The sequence below is a fragment of the Melopsittacus undulatus genome, chromosome 4 (genome assembly GCF_012275295.1).
Source record: "Melopsittacus undulatus isolate bMelUnd1 chromosome 4, bMelUnd1.mat.Z, whole genome shotgun sequence".
NCBI classification, from domain to species: domain Eukaryota; kingdom Metazoa; phylum Chordata; class Aves; order Psittaciformes; family Psittaculidae; genus Melopsittacus; species Melopsittacus undulatus.
In genome coordinates, this window is record NC_047530.1 from 102349187 (window position 1) to 102373141 (window position 23955).

Sequence of the window (23955 nt, forward strand, 5' to 3'; positions counted from 1 at the left end):
ATGAAAAGCCTGAGACTAGAAGCATGCAGGAGAAATGCTGCTTTGTTTATATGTAGCTATTTCTCTATACACTTGATACTGGTTAAGAAATGCTCATCTGAGGAAACTCATGCAGGTAGATGTAAAGCAGGTATTAGTTTAGAACAGTAAACTGCAAATACTCCCAACATGTGACATGCAACTGCACTACGAGAGACAAAACGACCTGCTGCATTTAGGATACATTCAGAACGCCTTCAGCTGGTACAGGTTACTACATTTTAAGGTCTTCCTTCTAATAATTCATACCAGATGCTAAATAAAAATGCTTTAGAAAAGGCGTTAATCAGTAGCAATTAGGCTTAGAAAAATTTTTATTCTTGGCTCTATTGCTTCCTTTCACTCCAAGATGGATCAAGAACACTAGTCTCTTGGGTATGCACTCATATTTCAGAGGGAGCAGATACAGCTGGCTATATTTTTTGCGCATTAAAAGCATAGAATATTCTCACTGCATAGAATATTCTCACAGCTGCAGTCATTCTAACCTTGAAAAACAACTTATAGTTCTGAACACTTTACCTCCCAGTCATTTTACATTCCCATGCTCATAAACAAGTTCTTGGTAGCTCGAAGAACAATTAAATCCACAAGTGAATATGAACATACCATTTATTTGAGGTGGACAATTCACATCATTAAAAGTCACAGGTAACAAATTTCACCTTGAATTTGAATCAGATGTTTATTTTATAGCTTTCAGGGGCAGCTTCAGAGAAATTAAAATATAAAAGAGATGCAGCACGCATCGCAATCAGATGTGGTTGAGAAAAACATCTAAATCATGAACCCTCAGAATGCAACTGAAACACAAAAAGCCCTGACTCGGGCTGAAGAAGATGCATCTTGAAGGCAATCCACTGAATGGCTTCTTCAATTATTTACTGTTAAGAAAAGTCTGCAAACCATGGCACAGGCATATCCAACCCTTTCAGCTGCGAGGAAAAGAAAACCTTGTCCTAACGCATTCATTGCATAAGTCTGAAGTAATATGCAAAAAATTTCAAGTAAAAGATTGTGGTCTGAAGTAAAAATTCCATTTCTTATTTTAAAAAAATGAGAAGGCTATCTGTTTTTCTTCTCTCCATCCACTGGTTGATCCGTTTCTGAGTCATATTGGCATTTTTCCACACATTTCCTAGGGAACCAGCCTCGTTCTCTTATTGCACCTTAAGACATGAAAAGTTGCATTAACTTGGAACAAAACATAGCCCACTATAGATGAAAAACACAGGATTGGAAGAGATATCAAAAAGTTATACCCAAGTTATTTTATTCTCCAAGGATATCTAATGATTCCCAACATTACTGCCTGGTTATGCAGCAGTTCTCTTCCACTGCCTAACATGTTTTCAAAGTGCTCTACCTTCCTTAAGAAAAATCTTTCCTAATACCCTATCTGAATCTTTCTGACTACAGTTCAAGTTCACAACTCCTCTTTCTACACACCAGAGACACACCTAACAACCTTCTCCACAACATGGTTTCACACAGCTGATGACTATTTGTATATACCCTGGGCTTTCTCCTACCTCTTCTTCTCTCCCAGCAAGCCATCCCAAATCTTTCAGCCTTCCCTTATAGGTCACATTTTCTACTACTCTGATAATTCTCATTGTTTTCCTCTTGACCCTTTACAGCTGATCTTCCTCTTTCTTAAGATGCAGTATCTGCTTTTACTTGTGGCAGTATTTCAACTGAGTCTCTGCCAGTGTTGAATAGGATGGAAGGATTACTTCATGCAACTCAGAAGCTATATGCTTTTTTCTTTCTTGGAAGTGTTGACTCATCTTAAGATTAACTCTTTTGCTTAGATGAACTGCTACTTAAAAATTAATTTTTCCACCTTGTTAATAGTGCAGCTTGTTACTCTGGCTTTATTATGGCATTTTGCTATGCAGTCCCAACAAATCTTACTCTATTTTTGAAGCCTAGTTCTCCAAAATCCCAGTGTTATTTTTAATTCTAATCTAGCTTCTCAGTCTACACTCAGTTCCCTACCCATTTCACATGATTAAACTAGTCAATGTAGCACAAATACCCTCTGGTAGGAACAAACACACAACAATTACCATGCTCATCTCTCTGACTCATTTAAGGTTTGATGTTTGAGAGTTCACTGGAGTGAGTTGCTAAGCTCAGGAAATAGCAGAGTTTATAGAGTAGACTTTAAACTAGGTTTGAAGGGAAAGGAGATAACATCAGGCTTGCTAGAAATGAGCCACAGGGTAACGTGCCACTGTTGGAGTCCAGATCCACAGAGCAACTTGAATGCATTTATGCCAGTGCCCACAGCATGGGCAACAAACAGCAGATGGAAGCCATGTGCAGCAGGGAAATCATGACATAATTGCCATTACAGAAACATGGTCAAATGATTTGCACGACTGGAGTGCTGCAATGGATGGTTACAGGCTCTTCAGAAGGCACAGGCAAGGAAAAAGGTGTTTAGATAGGAAATAACATGTTTAAGAAATACTTAAATATCAAAAAAAGAAATAATCATTAACCTCATTAAGAGTCTAAAAATCTAACTTTTTCTTCAATATGAAGAAGTTCCCTGCTTCCCACTCAACCTTCAATAAGCTTCAAGACTGGCAAGTCTACTAGATGCAAAGAATGTGGATGTGTTTTTAGAGGGGAGAGAAGCTAATGCCAGTAAGGTCAGTCATTATATCTTTTGAGAACTGAACATGTAATATTGTCCACATTTCTAGAGAACTATAAAAGTGATTTGTAATTTTCAACAGGAAAAGTGAAAATAACTGCTTCATAATACCATCAGCAGCTGAGTCGAGAATCTTCTCACCATACATCCAGTGGCTGGGGAAGAAAGCGTAATAGGTAATTAGATATCAGAACTCATCTCAGTATTTCTTTTAACCAAAAATTAAGGTGTGGAGCCACTAACTTTAAGCCTCTTGTGGCTAAAATCAGATCCCCTTTACTCAGTGCAATTCTAGGTTCTTCAGAACACGGTGTTGTGAATAACGTTTTAACACCTTTAGTCACAGGGCAGCAGACACCACTGTAATCTTCTATTGCTCGATACCGCACCTACAAATTTGAACACAACATGGCAATCTATTATTATAAGCCTTGCTGACAGTTTCATACCAAGAAAGGCAATTCAAGCATACTATTTGAACTGAGCATAATGACAATGGCTGTCAAAGGGTCTCTAAATTTTTAATTAACTGTTTAATAATGAAGCATATTTATTATCATGTTTATTACCACCTAAGGAGCAAATGCAAAGAAAGCTAAATGCTAAGTTTGGTTAAGCAGAGGTTGCAGCATATTGTTTGTGTGGAAACACAAAGCCTCTATTTAATTGCTAAGTTTAAAATGAAGAAAGTGTTTCAGCGATTTGTTTCAGCAAAAGACCAAACTTGACAAATACTTACGCTTCTTACTCTCTTGTCTGCTTTCTGTTTCAGCTGCTCTATCTGTAAATGATTACAAACAGAAATTTAGGCAGTGTTTCTTTTAAGAGGACTTATGCATTCAAAACAAAATAAAGTCAGGTATTGAAATCATTCAACAAACAGGAAGTATCATTAGCATTTAAAAGCACTCACAAAAGCATAACTTTTTTAGTCTATCATAAAATCATAAAATAGTTAGGGTTTGAAAGGACCTTAAGATCATCCAGTTCCAACTCCCCTGCCATGGGCAGGATCACCTTACACTAAAGCATGCCATGCAAGGCTTCGTCCAGTCTGGCCTTGAACACTGCCAGGGGTGGAGCATTCACAACCTCCCTGGGCAACCCATTCCAGTGCCTCACCACCCTAACAGTAAAGAATTTCTTCCTTATACACAGTCTAAACCTTCCCTGTTTAAGTTTTAACCCATTACTCCTTGTTCTATCACTACAGTCCCTAATGAAGAGTCGCTCCCCAGCATCCCTACAGGCCCCCTTCATATACTGGAAGGCTGCTATGAGGTCTCCACACAGCCTTCTCCAGCCTGAACAGCCCCAACTTTTTCAGCCTGTCTCCATATGGGAGGTGCTCCAACCCCCTGATCATCCTCGTGGCCTCCTCTGGACTTGTTCCAACAGTTCCATGTCCTTTTTATGTTTAGGACACCAGAACTGCACACAGTACTCCAAGTGAGGTCTCACGAGAGCAGAGTAGAGGGGCAGGATCACCTCCTTCGAAAATGGGAGAACATTTGACGGAAGTCTTGTTTCATAAATATATGTACTACTAGTCTGTCTATTTTTGTTATTTAAAACACTGGTATATTACTGCTAAGGAAAGCAGGCAATTGGATGCTGGGGAGGATTAATTTGAGGTATCACTGAAGATCAATTACCGTCAAACTGTATTGATGACAGCCATCTCTTACTGGCCAATCCAGGCCATCTCCCTCAGGAATCCCAGACCATGTAAACACTTGCTTGAAGTTCTTCCATTTACTTCCCATGTCATAGGGAAAAATAAAGGTCTCACCCGTTTGGTAGTACTGGATTCTGTCTTTGGCCTGGAAAATAATTCAGAAATACAGTACATAAAAACATAACCTACAAACTGCAATCGAGCAGTAAATATTAAGAAGGCTGGATCATAAGTTCTGTATGTATAATGAGACCTAAAGGCAAACATTTTGAAGCAAGAGCAGTATATTCCTGATATAGTAAACCAGGCTTTCAAACCTACGTACAACAACCAGCGTTTTGAAGTATGCCTGGTTTAGGTTAACTTGTTAACAGAATTAACTGGCTATATTCATTAATCCACTCTAAGTTCTGATTTTATTTTATGGCTTTTTTTAAGGACCGATGCCTGACCATTTCTCAGTTGCATACAAAGGCATCCACTACTCGGGATTCTTTGATTAATCAACGTGAAAATAATTCAACATCTGTAGTGCCTACTTCACCTCTAAGAATTGTGTACACAGGAATGCTCTGAATCTCCCACAGTCTGCAGCCATGAACCTTCCATTCTCTCAGTAACAATGACATCTAGTGGAGCAGCCACAGAAGAGTTTGTCTTCTTTGCTGCAATAATGTAATTATTGCATTGTATTGCATTGTCATGTATTACAGTCTGTGTTCAGTTTTCAGAAGGGACATATTAGCAGCTTGTATTTTACAATAAAAATATTAATATACGACTCTAAATTCTACTACATAGTTGTAACAGGGTTTTCTTTCACTTACATTCCATTGTCCTATTATTAAAAGGTCTAATAGGACTAGGATCCAGCTAAGCTAGATTCTGTGCAATGGGAAAGCATTACAATGCTTAGGGACTTACACACAGTCAAAATCCTCATGCTAATTTTGACACAGAAGAAAGATAAGGTAATAATGAAATGTATGTGATTTTATACAAAATAACTTGGTAGCACTGAACTAGTTTCTAAATGCTGAGTCAGTTTTGCTTCATCTAAAGTTAGCTTCTGCTTGGCTCTATTTCTTTTGAAAAATCTTGAGAAAAATCTCTATAAAGGTAAGGAAATCAAAGAGAAATTTAGAGAAGAAAAGATTAGGTATAATTATTTTCCAGTACTTCTTTGAAATGGAGGCAAATAATTTCAACTTTAATCAGAGAAGTAGGAAATGAGAAAAATCATGAGCCCAAACACGCCACCTAGAATGGGGAGGTGGACAATTAAAGACATAGGCATGATGAGAAGCAAAGACAACTCAAGTTTCAGCTGAACACACACACTCATTCCAAGTACATAAACAAAGACTCTTGAAGCAAATACTTTATTATGTTCACATCAATTCCCCCAAACAAAAGAAAAATCTATGCAGTCAGTGACTTATCATCTATTTTAAGTAATTTCAGAGACAGTAAAGGAAAAGCTGGTTGTAGGTCTTTTCTATTCAGTGGTGAATAGAAAAGACACCTTTGGTTTAAAGCCAGAGAGGTGAAACAACAAATCAATAACTGTGGAGAACAGACTTTGTAACAATATAGTACAAGAATACTGTAATAAAAGCTTACCTTTTCTTCAATCCAGGACTCGATTGAAGTTTTATTTGTCAAAATGACTTTCATCTAAAATAAAGGTGTTAGGCAAAGTTAATGTTGATTTTCTGCAGGAATACACCAGCTAGTCAAAGAAAACTTAATTTAACAAACTGAGTTTGCTTTAAAGAACAAAGCAACTTTCATAGGCTTAAAAACACTCATAATTAAGATTCAGCATAAACACGTGCTAATGCTATCCTCTAGAACTATACACTTAGACAGTATCACAGTATTTCCGTTTATGCATAAAATGCACACTTTCATTTCCTTCCAAAGATTTCAGACTTTCGAAGTAATACATCAGGCATGTTTATATCTATCCTCAGGGACAGGGGCACATACTCCTGAAATACCAAGTATTTTGTGTTTTCCAGAAAGCTTATAAAGGCCATCTCATATTTTCTTAGTGTTAGATTCTCACCTCTAAGTTCTCCCACAAAAAATGGTTGTGGTACAACAGAGGAACTGAGATAAAGCAACATAAGCCCCTAAAAAACTTACACAGCAACATAAGCTATAAACAGCTGCTCCCATCTCAATTCCAAATTCTGCTTCTGTTCCACAAGCAGGCACAACTTAGTGCTTTTAACTTCTTTGCAACAGAAGCCATAAACTTACCTGGATAATAAACAGCATACCAACAGCAATAGTTGTTCCTAATGCCAGTCCTAAGGCAAATAAAGATGCAGCAAATGCAGACAGTCCAAAGGGAATAATGGGTCGAGGGTCTCTTTTGGCTGCACTCATGTCAATTTTTACAGAACTCCACCCAAAAGATATCTGCAAAGGAAAAGTATCATTCAGCTTTAGAACATTTTGACTGCTGAAACAAAACAAGTTGACAATAAAAAATCTGGCTTGTAAGTGTCCAACTACAGATGTTTTATAACGCAAATGGAGTAATTAAAAAAAAATATTCTAAAGACCTTTCTTTAGGAATACATTCTTTGCTAGGTGTAGGGCTTCTCTAGATGGAAAACAAACCAAAATCCCCATCTTGCAAGATCCACAAGTTAGGCCCAAAATCAACAACAAAAAAAAAAATCTGGACTTTGGCACATTAACAAAAACACATTCATCAGTTTCAGATAGAATATATTAACATAACACAACACCCATTTTCAATAGAAACACTACAAGTTTTCCTCTAAAAGCTTTTGGAGATAACTGTTCCCCAGCATTACTGCTCTGCAAATACAGCACGTGGTCTTCACCTGTTACACTCAGTAGATATACTCAAGCTCTTAATTGCAACCACAAAGGCTGAAATCAAAGTTTATAATCTTAACCATGGGTCTGAGATAAGGGATGTATTCCAGAACAAGCTTTACTTACTGTTGCTGCAGTTAATTTTTTCCATTTAAAAACAAACACAACTTAATTTATTTTTAGACCCCCTTGAAAAACTGAATACAATTCTAAAAAAAGTGGCAAGCAAAAATAAATAGCATTTAACTTGTCTGCTAGAAATAAATAGCAGCTAGTTTCTATGCCAGCCAAAACACAGCCTGTCCCTCTCCATACAAAGTGCTACTCAGAAACTGTCTTCTATTTCTAGAAAACTCCCAGTGACTATGACAAGCAACTTCTCACAGGCGGAGAGCAGAACTTAGAGTATATATTGAAAGATTAACAAGGAATTCTGCATGCTGCTTCCCAGGAAACCAAATTGTCTCATACTTCCAGAAATAAATTATCCATGTGACTTAAATATTTTAAACATTTAATTATGTTTTCTTACTCTGTTGTAAAGCTGAGTGTACATAGTCATAACAAATATGAAAGAAGCGTGAATGCATCCAAGTGGAGCTAAGAGGAGAAACAGAGTGAAAGATGCGTGATTCTGGTACCCACAACAGTTGTTGATCCAAGGACAGTGGTGATCCATCTTCATGACACATCTGTGAATAATAAGTATTGATTAATATAAAGGACATTCATGATGTGTTTCAAAACGCTCATAGAATAAGATAGCTAACTTTCTACTACTCAACCTTCATTAATTCTTTTAAACCCACCAGTTTCTGACAAATTAACACAATAACTTCTTTTTTGTTGCTATTCAGAATGGTATTTCATGTTGTAGAGTGAAATAAAAGCAGAACAAGAAGTGCCCCCCAGGTCGTACCATCCTTAATGATCCCTCCTCTTTACTCAAATTTGGTAGCTGCATCATATTTCAGAGCCAGCAGACAGAGGCCTAGAATGGGTCGTGTAAGAACTGTCAACACAATAGTAGTAACTATTGCCATTTCTTTAAAATAAGCACACCAGGAAAATAAATGAAATACCAAATCCCCTGTGAACTACTTGAAGAAAGAATATAAAGATTCACAAGCAGAACTGAATTTCTTTTTAGTAGACCCTCTGAAAGCTTTACTTACTGTTATGTATTGACCTCACACCACTGTAAGACCTTTTCAAATACCTTTTAACAAGAGTAAATACCTTAGAGACACTCTTGTATCCAATACAAAGCTGGTTATTTCTATGCAGCTTACATGTGCAAAAAAATCCAACTGATAACCAATATCCCAAATTGCATTGATTTTACTTAATGGGTATAAAAGTTAACATTATAATGTTGCAATTCATCTGCACCAAATCTAACTGATAAACAAAGGACTGAATTGTGCAAATATCCAGCTTCTCTGAAAATAAAAGTTAATTGTTTTAGAACTACTGACCTCATTATCTTTTAAGCTAGTTCATTCTCAATAGGAAGTTCAGTTTCTCCCTTTCAAGAATTAATTACTCTGCTACCTCAATTGTCACTGGACAATTTCTCGAACATGCAATCATAACCATGAGCACAAGTGCTTCTGAAGTCCTTTGGTCTCACCCCATTCAGGTGGGGCACAAGCAGTTAACTTCCATTCATACACTGAAACTTGCCATAGCACAGAAGACTTTCAGCATTGGTTTAAGTTACCTACTTCATTGCAACAGGCTAGAAATACGTGTGGAATGAGTTACTTTAGCCACAGTTGAGGGGGCAGAAAATTCTTAAAGCATGTCGTCAAAATGATCTGGAGAATGTGCTGCAGTGTCTTCAGTTTTATTTGATGAGAGAAATAATTTAAGAACCTGCTTTTGCACAGACTCAGGATCCACTGCCATTTTCTGTGCAGTCCTCAGTGTAAATACTGTCACTCTAGGAAAAGAGTCTAATTTTAAACCTTGGGATGACACAGCCAAATTACAGCACTACTCTACAGTTTCAGCCTCTGCTTCCCAAAAGCCCTCTAACTGCACATCCTTGTGTTTACAGAAATAACAAATGAACATTCATGTTGTCATATCCTTTTACCACATTCTCTAGTGGTCCTTCAGAGGAGGATCTGCCCAGTAAACCCAGGATAAACGCAACTACACCTTAAGACTGTAGACAGCTGAAACAGCTTGCTTTTTCCAAGCTGCATTACATTCCAGTGCAGCTATTTATAATAAAAGTATTCTTTACCAAAGCAACATTTTAGCAAAGAGTAAATAAGAATGCAAAATTTCCACTCCAATCAATCTTTAACTCCCATTGGGAAAGATGATAGAATAGGTGTTTCTATTCCCTGAGCAGGTGAATGTTCAGACTTGTAACTTACAAAGGACTGAAAGATTTTTAGGTATTTACACAGGGTTGCTTTCCAGAAACAATCCTGCAATGTTTCATTAATACTCTTGAGAAGTTCTTAAGAGGAAATGATTTCAAGCTAAAAAGAAAGTGTTAAAGACAGATTTATTCATTAAACTAAAACACAGTAAAACCATACAGAAATCATACAACTACAAAGTGGAAATATTTGAAACAGGAGTAGTGCTCATACAGAAGTCTTAAAAGTGCACAAGACAAGACTTGGAAGAACAAATTATATTAACAGCTCATTATTAGATTTTAAGCTGCTTTCATATGGACTTAAAACGATTTTAAAGATAGTACCTGTTACACTTTCGACAGTGGTGTGAACGTGGTGCCTTATAAGACTGACACACTTTACAGTATTGGAGATACATGCAATCCTGAGATTTCTCCTTTAAACAGAAGAACAGGTGTGTTAGATGTATACACAATTCTATTGGCAATACACATCTTGACACTCCCCTAACCTAAGCATCTTTGCTTTCTTCTGGCAGGGTGTGTTTCATAACCCAATCCTATTTAATGGTAGGTGATGAGGAAAGTAAAAAACCAAAACTAAATAATCCCTTGGTATCAACACAGCCATCTCTCACTGTTCAAAATGCTGGTTGCTAAAAGAAACAAACGGTTCTTTCATCAGGAAGAGTGTACAAGCAGGGCTCCCTAGGGAAGTTCTGGGAGTAAAAAAAAGCAAGCATGAGGACCTTATAATTTTTTAAAAATAGCTTCTGCACCTTATCTCTTCATTTTATACTATGAGCCAATCTGGGCTTACACTAAGACGCTGTAGTGGCAAGCATTAATGTTTGGCTATGGTTGATGAGAAGCCTAGCACAGCCTGGCGATGTGCACTGGCAGCCCAGAAAGCCAACCACACGCTAGCCTGTCTCACAAGCATCATGACCAGCAGGTTGAGAGAAGTGATTCTGCTCCTCTACTCTAGTCTCATGAGACCCCAACTGGAGTACTGTGTTCAGCTCTGGAGTCCCCAAGATACACAGGATGCAGACCTGTTGGAGTGAGTCCAAAGAAAGTCACCAAGAAGAACAGAGGGCTGGAGGACCTCTCCTAGGAAGACAGTCTGGAGGAGGCTCTGAGAATACCTTTTAACAGTCCTCCCATAACTAAAGGGTGCCTACAAAAAACTTGGGAGAGGAATTTTTTACAAGGGTACATAGGACTAGGATGAGGAGAAATGGCTTTAAATTCAAAGAGTAGATTTAGATTAGACATTAAGAAGTTCTTTGTGTGAGGGTGGTGAGACAGAGGCACAGGTTGCCCAGATAAGCTGTGGCTGCCCCATCCCTGGCAGTGTTCAAGGCCAGGCTGGACGTGGCTTGGAGCAACCTGCTCTAGTGGAAGGTGGGTTGGAACTGGATGATCTTTAAGGTCCCTTCCAACCCAAACCATTCCATGATTCTAATTAGTTCTTATTTGCCACCCATCTCTCCCACACACACCCATTAGCCAAATACAGCAAAATGACAAACTGGAAGACCTGTACATAGCAAGTAAATACTGGCCAAAATCTGCTTGCAAAGTGGAATGCTCAATTATTCTGCTAGACTACATTAGGATCCTCTTGTCGTTGGGCTCTGTCCTGAGAAATATTCCACAAACAGAAAATGTGATTACCACTGATCTTCATTTCATGCCACTGGACCACAAACTCTGGCAGCTCTCTTGAGATACTGAGCCTTTATCAGTAGGTCCTTCACTACTACTCGTCCAAGAGATTACTAAGGCAAAGGAAATGGAAATTTCTACCTTAATTTACAATATTGTATTGAACATAAAATAACGATGTAATTTTCTGGCTCACATTTTAAAAAATAAATAAATTGCTCAATAAAGATCTTCTAATCTTTCATACTAGCAGCAAAGTCTTCAGTGCCGGCAGAAGCATGCCGATAACCTTGAGGCTCTCATTGCTGGGTAGCAGCACTTGTTTCCTGTTGTTTTGGTTTGAGAAGCAGCAATAAAGCTTAACGTCTCCTGCCAACAAAATGACGTTACCATTCTGCCCCAGATCACTGTAACTGAGGAACAGGGAAGGGACGGAAGGATCTGGAGCACACTGGACACGCTGCGAGCAGCAGCAGGGGGGCAAAGATGTTGAAACACGATAAGGAGCGAGGAGTGGCCCGAAGGGCTGAATGCATTCTTCAAAGGGAACTGGGAAACACCGGCATCAAAAGATAAGCGACCCGTACCGTCTCCCTGAGCACTACACACCATCAACTCAGCAGGGCCGCCCCCGCGCAAGGGCAGACCCGCCTGTCCCCCCCAACCCACCGCGCCCAGCCCGGGAGGAACGATCGAAAACCAGCACTTACCGGCGTCCACCCCAGCGGGACGTACCCCGGGCCGACAAACATGGCGCTGAAGTAGTTGTAAAGGATCATGACGGTCCAATTGAGGAGCATGATGAAGTTGACGCTTCCTCCGGCGGTATCCAGGGGCCAGTACCACAGCGCGGCGTCCGCCATGGCGGTGGCAGAGCACACGGCCACCACAGCCAGGGCCACCAGCGGGCCCCAGTGGCACAGCCGCCGCACGCGGCCCAGCCCTCCCGGCCCATCCATGGCCGCTACCGGCGCCCGGCCCTGCCCTCCCAGCCCGTTCGTGGCCACCACCGGTGGCCGGCCCACCTCTCCCGGCCCGTCCATGGCCGCTACCGCCGCCCGCCCGCTGCACCTGCCGCCCCGCCGCCAGCTCCACGCATGGCTCCCACCACGCTCAGCCCCGCCGGCAGCCGAGACAGAGGAAGCGCTGTGAGGAAGGGGAAGAGGAGGTGTCGGGGCCAACAGGGGCTGAGCCGAGCCCCGCCCCGCAGCCCAGGGAACGGAGCCTGCCCTCGCCTCCGCCCGCCGGCGTCTCCGGGTCGGCTAACGCCCCCCAACAGTCCAATGGCGATAGGATCCCGACGGGAAATAGCGTCCTGCCGGTCTAGCTTCGTCTTTCCCCTCCGCGGCTACGGCAGTTGCAGGGTGTAAGCGGGCTGCGGCAGCGCCTTGGGCTGCAGTTGGAGCCCGCAAGCGAAGGTGTGGCTGGGCGGCAGCGGGGAACTGTGCTGGTTGAAACACCTGGCTGGGGACGGAGAGTTCCGGCGGAACGCGTGGCGAGGTGCCCGGCGGCGGGGGGACGCCTTTGCGGGTAGCAGAACGCGGAAGCGGGTCTGTGCGGAGTGGAGTTGCTGAGCGCGGTGTCTCCGCGGAGCGCAGTGGGGCTGCGGCCTCCCTTGCTGCCGCCGCCGCCATGTCCTCCGATTTCGAGAGCTACGAGCAGGACTTCGCGGTGCTGACGGCCGAGATCACGGGCAGGATCGGGAAGGTGCCCAAGCTGGTAGGAGGTGAGCGGCGGGCGCCTGAGGCGGAGTTGGGGTGGGGGCTGCTCGCCTGGCGGCACGCAGATACCGTGGTCTCCCGGCGCTGCTCGCCGCCTTCACGGCTCTAACTCCGCACTGCAGCCCCGTCCTTCTCGTCTGCGAGAGCCTCTGCGGCTCCCGGAGCCTCCGGCATCCCAGCGGCAAGCGCTCGGCGTGGTGGCGAGAGGGTGTTGGTGTGTTTTAGCGTGCTTGGGTCAGCGTCCCGTCACCCGGCTGTGTTTTCTTGCTCCTTACGCAGCAGAGTCAGGACTCGTCTCTCTGGCCCGAGTGCACGTCTGTTGGAGCAGCGAGCTGTCTCTTGAAGTGTATTGCGGTTAACCTGACAGAATGTTGTTTGCTGTAAGGATTAGCCGTTCTCTTCTGACTTGCTGTGGGGCCGCACGAAGTTAGGCCAGCACAGCTGAAGGGCCGAGCAGAGCAGGGGACACAGCTGGGCGGGTGTTTACCAGCATTGCTGCTGAATGCCTTTCGTTGTGATGATGCCACAGCATCAGTCATGGAAATGAAGTCTTCATATAACATAGACAGAATTTGTGCATGATTTAATCTGAATCTCTGTTTTTGCTGCCTCCTGTTAGAACATTTGATTTGGGTAATTGACTGAGGTGACGCATATGTAGGAGGATATTCAAAGAAGTCAGTTTTCGTTTACTTTAATGTGTTTGTCAATAGCCTGCAGTATTCATGGTTGATTCATGATGTGTCCCTGCAGTAGAGACAATAATGTCTGTAGGAGTGAAAGCTTAAAGTTATAATCTCTTTACCTAGGCCGGCTGAATCTTCCAGTGTATAAGAATGAGTGCCTTAATATGGGGTTCCTAGTATGAGGCAGAGGGAAGTGGTTTTCTCATCATGCAACTCAGCTTAATACCGCTTCTGTTCCCAGGTTATTCACTACTGCCTATACAGGTTTCCCAAAGCTTTAGGATACTTGAACTGTAGGAGTGGTTATAACTTAAGAAGGAAGTAAAAACACACTAATGGTACACTTTTCTATATGACTAAAGGAGAAAATATCATTCATCTGGGACCAAAGAATAACATCCTACTTTTAGAGGAGGAAATGTGTCATGAATCAGTGACTCTAAACAGGATTTGAGGTAGGTGGTTAACTAAAACGTATCTCAGTGCAGTGTTAATTCAGGTCTTCATGATATATTTAAAATGAATAAACAGGGATTTGAGAAAAAATCTGATTCTGGAAGGTTATGTCCAGTTCTAATCTTAGCAAGTTAGAAAGTCTTCCAAAAAAGTGGTGTTCGGTGACCAATCACAGGCATGATTAAAGGACAGGAAACTGCTTTTTCTTTGGCTTAACAAAGCTGTTTTGCTTTTGAGCTTAACAAAAAGGACATGGTCAGATAATTCAACCACAATAACAGTACTTGGAGGTAGAAAGCTTTTTCTATTTTGTAATGGAAATGACAGAGTTAGAAGGAGGAGATCCAGAGAGTTCATGTTATTGAAATTTAGAACTGGTATAATGTAGTGTGGTCAGAAATTATATTTAAGCTATAACTGGCCACTAGAACAATTTGCCAAGAGGATGCAGTGAATTCTTCACTAATATGAAGTACCTGACCATGGCAGTATTTCTCACTGCCTCACAAAGGGTTGTTCACTTTTAAACAGCAAATTTAAGGACCTGTTTGTAGGAACAGGGAGACATCATAAATACACTATGGCTTCTCTTCTGAATATCAGTAGTGCTGCACTGATTTATGGAAAGAGAACAGAGATTTGATTTCCCAATTCTGTAGATTTTGGAGGTCATCAGTGTCTGTTTGGTAGCGGAAGTATATTCTGCTATTCTGCTATATTCTGCTAGTGGATTTCCATAATCCTCTCCTTGAAGCAGACTCTCTTATTCACTTAGGGAGACTTTAGAGCTTAAATACAAGATATTTAAAGAATATGATCTTAAACAGTGACATAGCCTAGAAGCAGCAGGCTTTGAAACTGTAATTCATCTATGTGCCTGTTAGAAGGTTGTTTTGGAATTTGCCATCCTCTCAGAGGAGAAAGAATGCACATTCCCTGTGGGACCAGTAGTGTAGTACTAGGCTGAATGTTTTTAAGATAAGAAAATAGTTGATATTTTGTTTTAGAGGTGGCTTGTCATACATGGTTTGTACTGGCTTGCTTTATAGCTGCTTCTTGCAATGTACATTTATGAGTGAGGGTATTGCTTCAATTTTCAGGGCTCTTTTGTCTTTCACCAGAAAAAAAAATCCTGCATGACTTCAAAACAAATAGCAGTCTTAACTACTAGAGACATTTAACCACTTGTAAAAAAAACCGCCTAAACGATAATTCTCTGACTATGCTGAACACTTTAATCAGAAATATTTTAAATACACATTTTCCCCTTGTTTCTTAATAGGAATATTTGCAAGATCTTTGCTTCTTCATCACCAGAAGTTCCAGTTAGCTCTTGTGGAGATGGCTGGGACAGCCTCAAAAGAGGATTGTGAGGTGGGAGGGGGACATGAGGAGAGCTGCATGTGAGGAGGCACTTTTCAGCAGCAGTGATCTGAGAGAGATTGCTGATGGCCTTCTTCCTTCACGCTGGAAGAAGCAGAATGAAAGGTGTAAGGACTTGTGCCACTTCCACATAATACAGAGAGATCTCCTGAAGTCTAGTGACTGGTTTATTTCCTTCTGCTACTGAAGATGGACCTGCTGCAACCTTCGCATTCAGTCAAATTGGAGAAATACTGATTGTTTTTGCAACATTCCTGCAGTTGGTATTGTCAGGACTTGATGCTGTCTTGTGTTCTAGGAGGATGATGGCTCAACAAACAATCCTATTGTCACAAATGCATAAATAGTTCAGAAAGAAATGTAACAAAGGCACTGTGATGCTACAGAAGCAGTAAGCAGCAGGGACGGTAGAATATCTTGGGAAGAAATGTCTTCTGTTGAGGCAAACATCATCTGGAGAATTAAAAAAAGCATTCTAAATAAGAGAAATAACTTCTAAATATTTTTTTTCTGTGATGCTGCTGCAGGTCTTTGAAGAATGTTTAATAATACTCCTTGGTGTTTCAGAGAAACATCTATCTTGTGCTTTGACCAAAAATTTATGTAAATTTTGATTGCTTCACCTGAGAGAGTTTTATCAGCACAAATGGTGACACTTAGTCTTTTCTGACCGCAGTAGCCACTGGTCATGATGGTTTTAGACTTGAGTGCTGTCATTCTTCTGATACTAAATACATGCATTTTCTACTGGGCAGTCAAAGCACTGTATTTCAGTCTCTAGTAGATAGAATAGAAAGTCCCTCTTAAATTTCTGTTATACCCCCTGTACTGGAGTGTGCTATTTCCGTTTCAGGTCTGGCTCATCATGTGGTGCCCCTTGAACCCAGTTTTATAACTGAAACACAGATATCATTCCATTTGTGTCTGCTGTTGGGCAGTAACTTCTGGCACAAACACTTAAACCGCTTCAGCAAATGCAGCAAAATCTGCAAGTTGTCTGTGGACCAAACCCCTTTGTTACTCAGGCTCTTCCTCAGCATGTACTAATAAAAAGAAGCAATTACACAAGCAATGGGTCTACTCAGTTTTGGTCCACATTTTTCTAATCTCTTCATTGGTTGTGAGATCAAACCACAACCAATGTGTTATCTTTCTACACTTGTAGGCAGATTTCTGCCTTTCTGTAACTGCTGTATTTTGAGGGACAAGAGTGATTAATGCAAGGGCAAAGTTGAAAGAACCGAGGAGAATGTAGTAAAAGCTTGGATTTCTTTGCACACAATACTTATACAAAGTAAAAAAACACTTTTGTTTCCAGTCTTTATATTCATCCATATTTTGTGAATTTGACCATTTAAAGAAAATACTGCATGTAGCTTTTATAATTTAAGACATTCTGTCTAGCAATTTGGAGACAAAAATACTATTCTAAATTTAGGTATATTTAATGGAATATTAGTGTTTATTTTCTCTAAAGGATATTATTCTGAATTAAGAAAAAATGTTATAACCCCACTTTTATTATGATGGAAGTGTATTTAAGAAAATGATCAAGTAAGTAGATTGAAAACTGCTAAGACACAGTGGAGTAATACAATTAGCAATATGAGGATCTTTAATTGGATCATAACTTGTTTGTCCTGATCCACTAGACTAGTGGCAGGCTTCTGTTACTCTGAGTAACTCCCTCTGACCTCATCTGCAGTCTCAGAAATATCCTGTGGATATTGTGCCCCCCTTTCTATGGAGATGCTGACTGTGAAGTAAGTTATTCCATAGCTTAACTGTGACACTGAATGGAAGTAAATGATTTGGAAACCATTCCGGCAAGTGCTTTCTGGTTGACAGTGTTGTACCATTTCATGCTTCTATTGCTGGTGGCAACAACAGGCAGGCCTGGAGTTACTGGTAGGCCTGCAGGCAGGTGGCTTCAGGCAGCATACTCTCATCAGGATTTTACAAGAATGTGGCTAAAGAGAGGAAAGCAAAACAGAGTGGGTGATACTTGTACTTTGGTCAGCTTCCTTTTCCTTACCAACGTGATGCTGCTGGGTCCTGCCACCCTTTCTTGCTCTGGGGAGTGCATGGTATTATCTGCCCTGGAGGATCAGTAGTTGGAACAAGTTCAGCTGCTTTCCTGGAAATCCATGAAGATACTGCTCCAAAGCTGCAGTGCTGGAATGTTGCCATGTGCCTGCTCACACATCTGTATAGCAGGGAGCAACAAAGGTGCATTGTCAGTACGTCTTGCTCCTCTCAGTTACTCTGGTCACCAGCTGAGTGATTATGTATTAATAAGCCTGGGATGATGTTAAAATACAACTCTAGAGTTGGATGAAATTTTAATTAACTAAAGAGGATCATTTGAGTATCTTCCCAGTTTTATGGGAGCAGCTTCAGACAGACCTTGTGTACCTACCAACGATCTGTAGCGTAATATCTGGGTAGGTAAGACTTACTGATCAGTGAAGTGCTAGGTGGTTCTTGTAATCACAGTTACACACAGAATTTGTATAGCATGAAGTATCTTCTCCAAAGTTGCAGTTTTATATCCCTAAATTTCAGGTTACTTAATGTATATGGAAATTGTAGTCTGATAAAACTCAGGGAAATGCTGGAATTACTATAGTATGCTTATTTTCTGCTGCTGTATTTTATTTCGGCTTCAATAAAATGGTATTCTGTGTTTTATCTTACATTGTTTTTCCTTTTATCCATCGTCATCTTGCTCTCTTCCAAGTGATGGAAAGAGCAGGGGTGTCTTGGGAGGCTGGGTAGGAGAATTGGAATATACAGTCAAACAAGTGGCAGATTGTCTTTTCTTTTGAGTTTAAGTTATGTTAGGAAGATAAATCACTAACAGATTTTTTTTTTTTTTTGCCTTGAATGTCATCATGGGAACCTGGTGGGGAATTAAAGACATTACTAACAGAGAGTTCTAAGTGCTGCATAGAAATGAACATGTCCTACATCTTCTGCTGTAGTAGAATGCCCCAGATTCTACTACAATGGCAATGTGAATTTGAGGTTTTCAAGAAAGTTGCTGTTTTTCCATGGCTTTAGCTTTGTAGAGAGGAAATGTAAGTAATCAAGTATTACTTGTATACGTAAAATGTAAAAATCAAGTAATGATGAAATTCTGGGCCTCTTTCAAGATGAAAAAAAGAAATTCTATTTAGGAAGATTTGGAGGTGAGCTCTAACTTTTAATTCTGGGTGGGGTATTTAAGTGCTTCCTCCTCACTTCTGTCACTGTCAGAGTTCCCTTTATTTGGAGGAATTCAGTGTTCTTTTTCTTCAGTGTAGAATAAGATTTTATTCCAGCTGTGTTTCGGTAGTATGTTGTTTAGGTCCTTCTGCTGCCACCCAGAAACAGCTTGGTTTGTTCATATAGGATATAGCAGAATCAGCGCTAGAGATAGTCTCAGCTTCAGGTGAACCTTATCAGCCCTGGACGACTTGCTTATCCAGTCCAGTCTCAGAAGGAGTATGCTACCTATCCAGCTGGCTATAATACATTCTTGGGCTTCTCTGATAGGAATTTTCCCTCAGTGAAGGATCTTATACTGTAGTCTTAACTTTGGACTGTAAAGGAATTACCTGCATGTCCTACTGTACAATAGCAGCTTCTTGGGTGATAACCCAGTGCATGTGATTTATTCTTGTGAATCTGCCATGTGCATGATGGTGTATCCTCATATGACAGCTGGTTATTTGCAAAGATCTCTGTTACCTTAAAGGTGGAAGATGATCCTGAACCTGATCCTTTCTGCAGGCAGAGCTCCAATGTATGTAACTGAAGAAGGATGGATCATGATGTTCATATGTCCTTAAATTAAAAGTGTAGTATATTTTAGGTAAAAGAAGATAGATGGGTAAGCCCAAGCTTTTAAGGAAGAATGTATTAAAGGTAGGTTTTAATTTATGTGGCAGAAATTCTGGTTTTGGTTGCTACCCCAGTTCCTGCCTATGGCACTAAGTTTACTTAAAAATAAAGCATTTCAGCTTGTTGGAAGCTAAATTATATACAATTAATAAAGGAGGTCCCTCTTGAAATTCAGTGCCTTCTGGCATGCAGAAGATCAAAGGAGATCATCAGGTAGTCCCTTTGGTCTTTATCAATTCTAGGATACATGTGGAAGAGAAGAAATAAAATAATTCAGGCTAAAAGAGAAAACTCTAAAGTCTAAAGATGCATAATAAAGTCTCTTATGCCAACATAGACTTATTGCAATATCTGAGAAGCAATGACTGGATGTACTGTTGTGCAACTCGCTTTTTATCTACTTCATCAGGCAAACCACTGGCATAGATGTCATGATGCTCTTGGTTAAAGTATAAATGGCTGCATATCAGAGTTTTGCTAACTTTATTAAGACGATAAATAGATTTACAGTCTGAATGATGGAAGTGTAGCCATGAGAGCCGCACGGAGCAATGCAATTGGTAGTATTGAAGCCCCTGAATGCCTAAAGTAATTAAGCAACGTGAGGACTTTATTATCTAGTGACTGAATATTCCTCAGAAGTCTCCTTTCGTGCTGTAATGAGCCAAGTGTTCAAAAAATAGGGATTTTTTTGATGATGTGACCCTGAATCTCAGTTCTGAGTTCACATTGGATTCTCTGAGAATGGGTGTTACAGGCACGTTGAAAGTCAGACATACTCTCTATAGCTGGGATAATAGACGTGCTGAGGAGCCTGGCTGGTGATGATTGCTACATACAGCTTACAATGTGGTTTTCTTGTAACCCTCATGTAGTTTCTTTCCCCCCTCCAGTTTGAGCAAAAGAAACTTGTTCTAGACCTGGTGTAAGAGCAGGGGGATAGAAACCTTGTTTTTCTTCAGTACCTGGTTTCATTATAAGTGGGATTTGTGCAGCTCATATTTTGCAAATAAATAGGATAAAGCTTTGTTCTTAAACCATAATTCTTTTTTCTTTTTTTTTCTGTTTGGCATAAGCATGTACCTTCTCATGCATGTGTACGCACCCAGCAAGTGCCTGCTGAGGCATAACTAACTCCTACACCTGGAGCAGCTGTAGCTGCTTTTCTGACTAGCAAATGCTGTGTAACAAAGCAGAAGACTTCAAGGATTCTCCAGCCTCCTTTGTTTGTTTGCCTTTTTCTTGTTAATTACTAATGTGTGTATTACAGTGAATGATGATTTCAGACAGGATGAATCCTTTGAGTCAGTTTTAACTGATATACATAAGCTTTTGAAATGGTGTATTTTCATTTCATGGCAAGAGCCCAATTATATTGTTATTTTCACCATTGTATTTCAGATGAGAAGAAGCAGATGGTTGCAAATATTGAGAAACAGCTCGAAGAAGCAAGGGAACTGGTATGTTCTGGCTTTTCATATGCTATCTGCAAATTCCTAAGGAAAATAATAGGATCATTAGTGATAACATTTAACACACATGATTCCCTAAAAATACTGAACAATAATAGAGAATTAAATAATATGATTGAAATAATTCTTTTTGAGTATATGGAATATCCAAGAGGAGTGTACCCTCTTTTAATTTTGTGTTAAATGATTCAAGGTTTACATTATTGCTGTAGGCTATTACAGGCTGCTACAGGCTTTCAGCTGTGGATTAGGTTTTTTACTTTAGGAACTGAATTAAATATTTACACACCTGGACTGTTGTTTGTTTATTGCTTGTTTTGTTTATTTTTTTTTCTCTTAAGATGTGTGCATCTACTTGGTTTAAGCTGTCTGACTGTCTTTTAAAGCAGTAGATCTTCCTCTCCCCTTCATTTAGCAAGTGAGGCATATTTAGTTGGTTGAGGTCAAGGCAGCAATGGTAGTGTGGGTTACTGATCTGAGAAGAGTATATGTGTTAAGCAAGCATTACTTAGTGGTCCATGCTGACAAAAGAAAGCAATATGTATTAAGCAGTTGTGACTTCACTTTATTTGATTACAACCTGCCATATCCTCCATCTGGATGGAGTATAAAAGTCAGATTTTGTAGATGCTAAGTAACTGAGTGAACGTGTTGGTGACAGCTGAGATTGACTTTTTGCCAATGGTTTCTTTCCTGAAGTAGCTTTTGTTTATTTTTTGGGAATTAGCTTGGTCTATCAAGTGTCAGAAATGTAATCTGGCTGTTAAGGTAGGGAGAGGAAATCAGTTCTCCTAGCCTGAAAGTTCTTATAATTGAGCAAATTTAATCAATTATTTGGTTACTAACTAAACAGTAATATTAAATTTCACTTTTTTAAGTGGCATAGGAAGAAAAGGTCTCTAGGGTGACATGGTTTAGTGGTGGACTTGGCAGTCCTGGGGTAAAGGTTGGACTTGATGATCTTTTCAACCTAGCTGATCTTACAATTCTAGGGTGTTAATGTTGACATACCTGTTGCTTTTAATTTAAGAATTGAATTGGTCTTGTAGGCTAGAGCATTGGAATAGCATCCAGAAAAGCTGGATGTTGGGGTGACTCCCTGCAGGTTCTACCCGTGAGGATGCCAAGGTACCTAACCTCTGATTTGGTGTTCTCAGTGGGAAACATGGTAAAGTTACTGTTCCATCTCATGAGGATGCTTTGAAGATATTTGAAGGCCTTTTGGGCACTTCCATACTCAAAGAGCCAAAAGAAAGTAAAAATCTAGAAATGTTTTCCATTTCCTTTTTTGCAACTTGACATGGCAAAAAAGCATAGCAGTGCAAGGTAATGGTAGTGTGGGTGGTCTGATGAAAAAGCATTCGATTTTTGTTTCCTACTGAAAGTAAGATTGGAAGGAGCCGAAATGGAGGTAATGGCTCATTACTTCTCTCTTGCCTTATGTCAGGAAAAGATCATTTAAATTTGTTTTTATTATAATATTAAAAAGTAAATCCTGTATCTGTACTTTTATCCTAATGATGATCTTCATTTAATGTACTGGCTTTTCTTTCACGCTTTTGTTTAAGATCTTGTTGCTAATGCTGCTAGACAGGTGCTTAATTCAATTATAGGCTTTAAGCAATTGCCTAACATGTTTGTGATTCATGTCAAAGCTTGGGTTTAAAAATCAATTTGAACAAACCTGCTAATAACAGAACTGATTAAAAATCCTCTTTAAACTGAAGGCTATGGTAGAAAATAAAAATAAACGTAATTCCTTGCTACTGATAGTTTTAATACATTGGTTTGCTTCATTGTTTTGAGTAGTCAAAGTTGAGTCAAGCTCATTTTGGTTTATTTCCTACTTGGCTAGGAAATAACACTCTCATATATCATAAATATTATTGTAGAGATATTTTATTTACACTGACTAACCATTGATTGTTTTAAAACACTCTCCGCTTTGTTTGGGTAAAATCACTGGTGTAATTGATTTGATCTATGTGCAGAACTGACACCAAAACTTTCAGACTCCCAGGCTGCCTTTTCAAGCCAGAGCTGTTGAATAAGATATCTCTGGAGAAATCCTGTCATTCTCCATCTGGTGCGGAGTATCTCAATGTTATTTTTACCAGGCTTTTAAAGAAAGGTGAATGTTGTGATAACCTCAGAGAAGTTATCTGAGGATAAAATCTACCATGTGCTAGAAGATCTGGATGGAATTAGCATTTTTGAGTGAAATTGTACTTTTAAAAAGAAAGCTGTGCCTGTGTGTTATTTGCCTTGGTTTTATGAGGGACACATAACAAAATTGCTTTGTTGCAGATGCTAGGTTATTCTTATTTAGACACTTGTTTGTTTGGTTTTCTTTTTAAGTCTAGATCTCTATTTTCATTCCAGGACTTTGGAATCAGAATAAAATAGCCAAGCTTGGAAGTTTTATAAAATACTGTCCAGATAAACAAAATATTGTATTATAAAACAGAAACTGTCCAGAGTGATTTCATGTGGAGAAGTTCCTGCAGGAGGAGGAAACTTATTCTGGGGGTCTCAGTGGACAACAACAGCAGTACTGCCTTACTTTGTTGTAGTTGTGAAGGGAAATACTACTGACTGCTCTGCTTTATGCTGTATTTGGTGCTTGGAGTGTATTGAGTGTTGTTAGGACCAAACCTACAAGGTTAAACCCCTGAAGAAGCTTAAGGATTGGCCTGATTTATGAATTTGGTCAAGAGTTAGGTACCAGAATGCTCAGCTTCACCACAGTGGTGGTGGTGTGGTTTAACCCCCAGCTGCCAACTACGCCCTGCTCAGCCACTTGCTTACTTCCTCCCCAGTGGGATGGGGGAGAGAATCAGAAGAGTAAAATTGGGAAAACTCATGGATTGAGGTAAAGACAGTTTAATAGGAAAAGTAGAAGCCGTGCACACAAGCAAAGCAAAACAAGGAAGTAGTTTGCCGCTTCTCATCTAAGGTAGGTGTTCTGCCATCTCCAGGACAGCAGGTCTCCATCACACGTAACAGTTACTTGGGAAGATAAACACAATCACTCCAAATGTTTCCCCTTTTTTTGTC

The 23955-nt window shown here is 40.1% G+C and overlaps 2 protein-coding genes across 4 annotated transcripts in view; one reads left to right on the plus strand and one right to left on the minus strand.

Moving 5' to 3' along the window:
• Positions 1-633: 633 nt before the first annotated feature.
• Positions 634-12470, minus strand: ZDHHC6 (zinc finger DHHC-type palmitoyltransferase 6). Its single transcript, XM_034062513.1, has 10 exons — positions 12006-12470; positions 9970-10061; positions 7777-7936; positions 6654-6815; positions 6009-6062; positions 4363-4530; positions 3447-3488; positions 2951-3096; positions 2819-2862; positions 634-1208 (listed from the first exon to the last, which is right to left on the minus strand). Exons 1-10 carry the CDS (start codon positions 12336-12338, stop codon positions 1105-1107), a joined length of 1305 nt encoding a protein of 434 aa, XP_033918404.1. The 5' UTR covers positions 12339-12470; the 3' UTR covers positions 634-1104.
• A 27-nt stretch (positions 12471-12497) lies between these two features.
• VTI1A (vesicle transport through interaction with t-SNAREs 1A) overlaps positions 12498-23955 on the plus strand; it is a 270070-nt gene continuing 258612 nt past the window's right edge. For 2 of the 3 annotated variants that reach the window (XM_034062516.1, XM_034062514.1), the window contains exons 1-2: positions 12498-13021; positions 20828-20886. In XM_034062516.1, the coding sequence (XP_033918407.1) occupies positions 12928-13021; positions 20828-20886 (153 nt within the window). In that variant the 5' untranslated portion in view covers positions 12498-12927. The remainder of the gene's footprint in view (positions 13022-20827; positions 20887-23955) is intronic. The other variant, XM_034062515.1, reaches the window with a different exon arrangement.

Excerpts from the sequence above, each read along its gene's own strand:
- ZDHHC6 (XM_034062513.1), bottom strand. The coding sequence starts at position 12,338 with ATGGACGGGCCGGGAGAGGTGGGCCGGCCACCGGTGGTGGCCACGAAC. Across the intron at positions 10,062-12,005 it reads TCCCGCTGGGGTGGACGCCG|GAGAAATCTCAGGATTGCAT; the intron begins GTAAGTGCTGGT and ends TTCTGTTTAAAG. Across the intron at positions 4,531-6,008 it reads AGTCCTGGATTGAAGAAAAG|GCCAAAGACAGAATCCAGTA; the intron begins GTAAGCTTTTAT and ends ATTATTTTCCAG.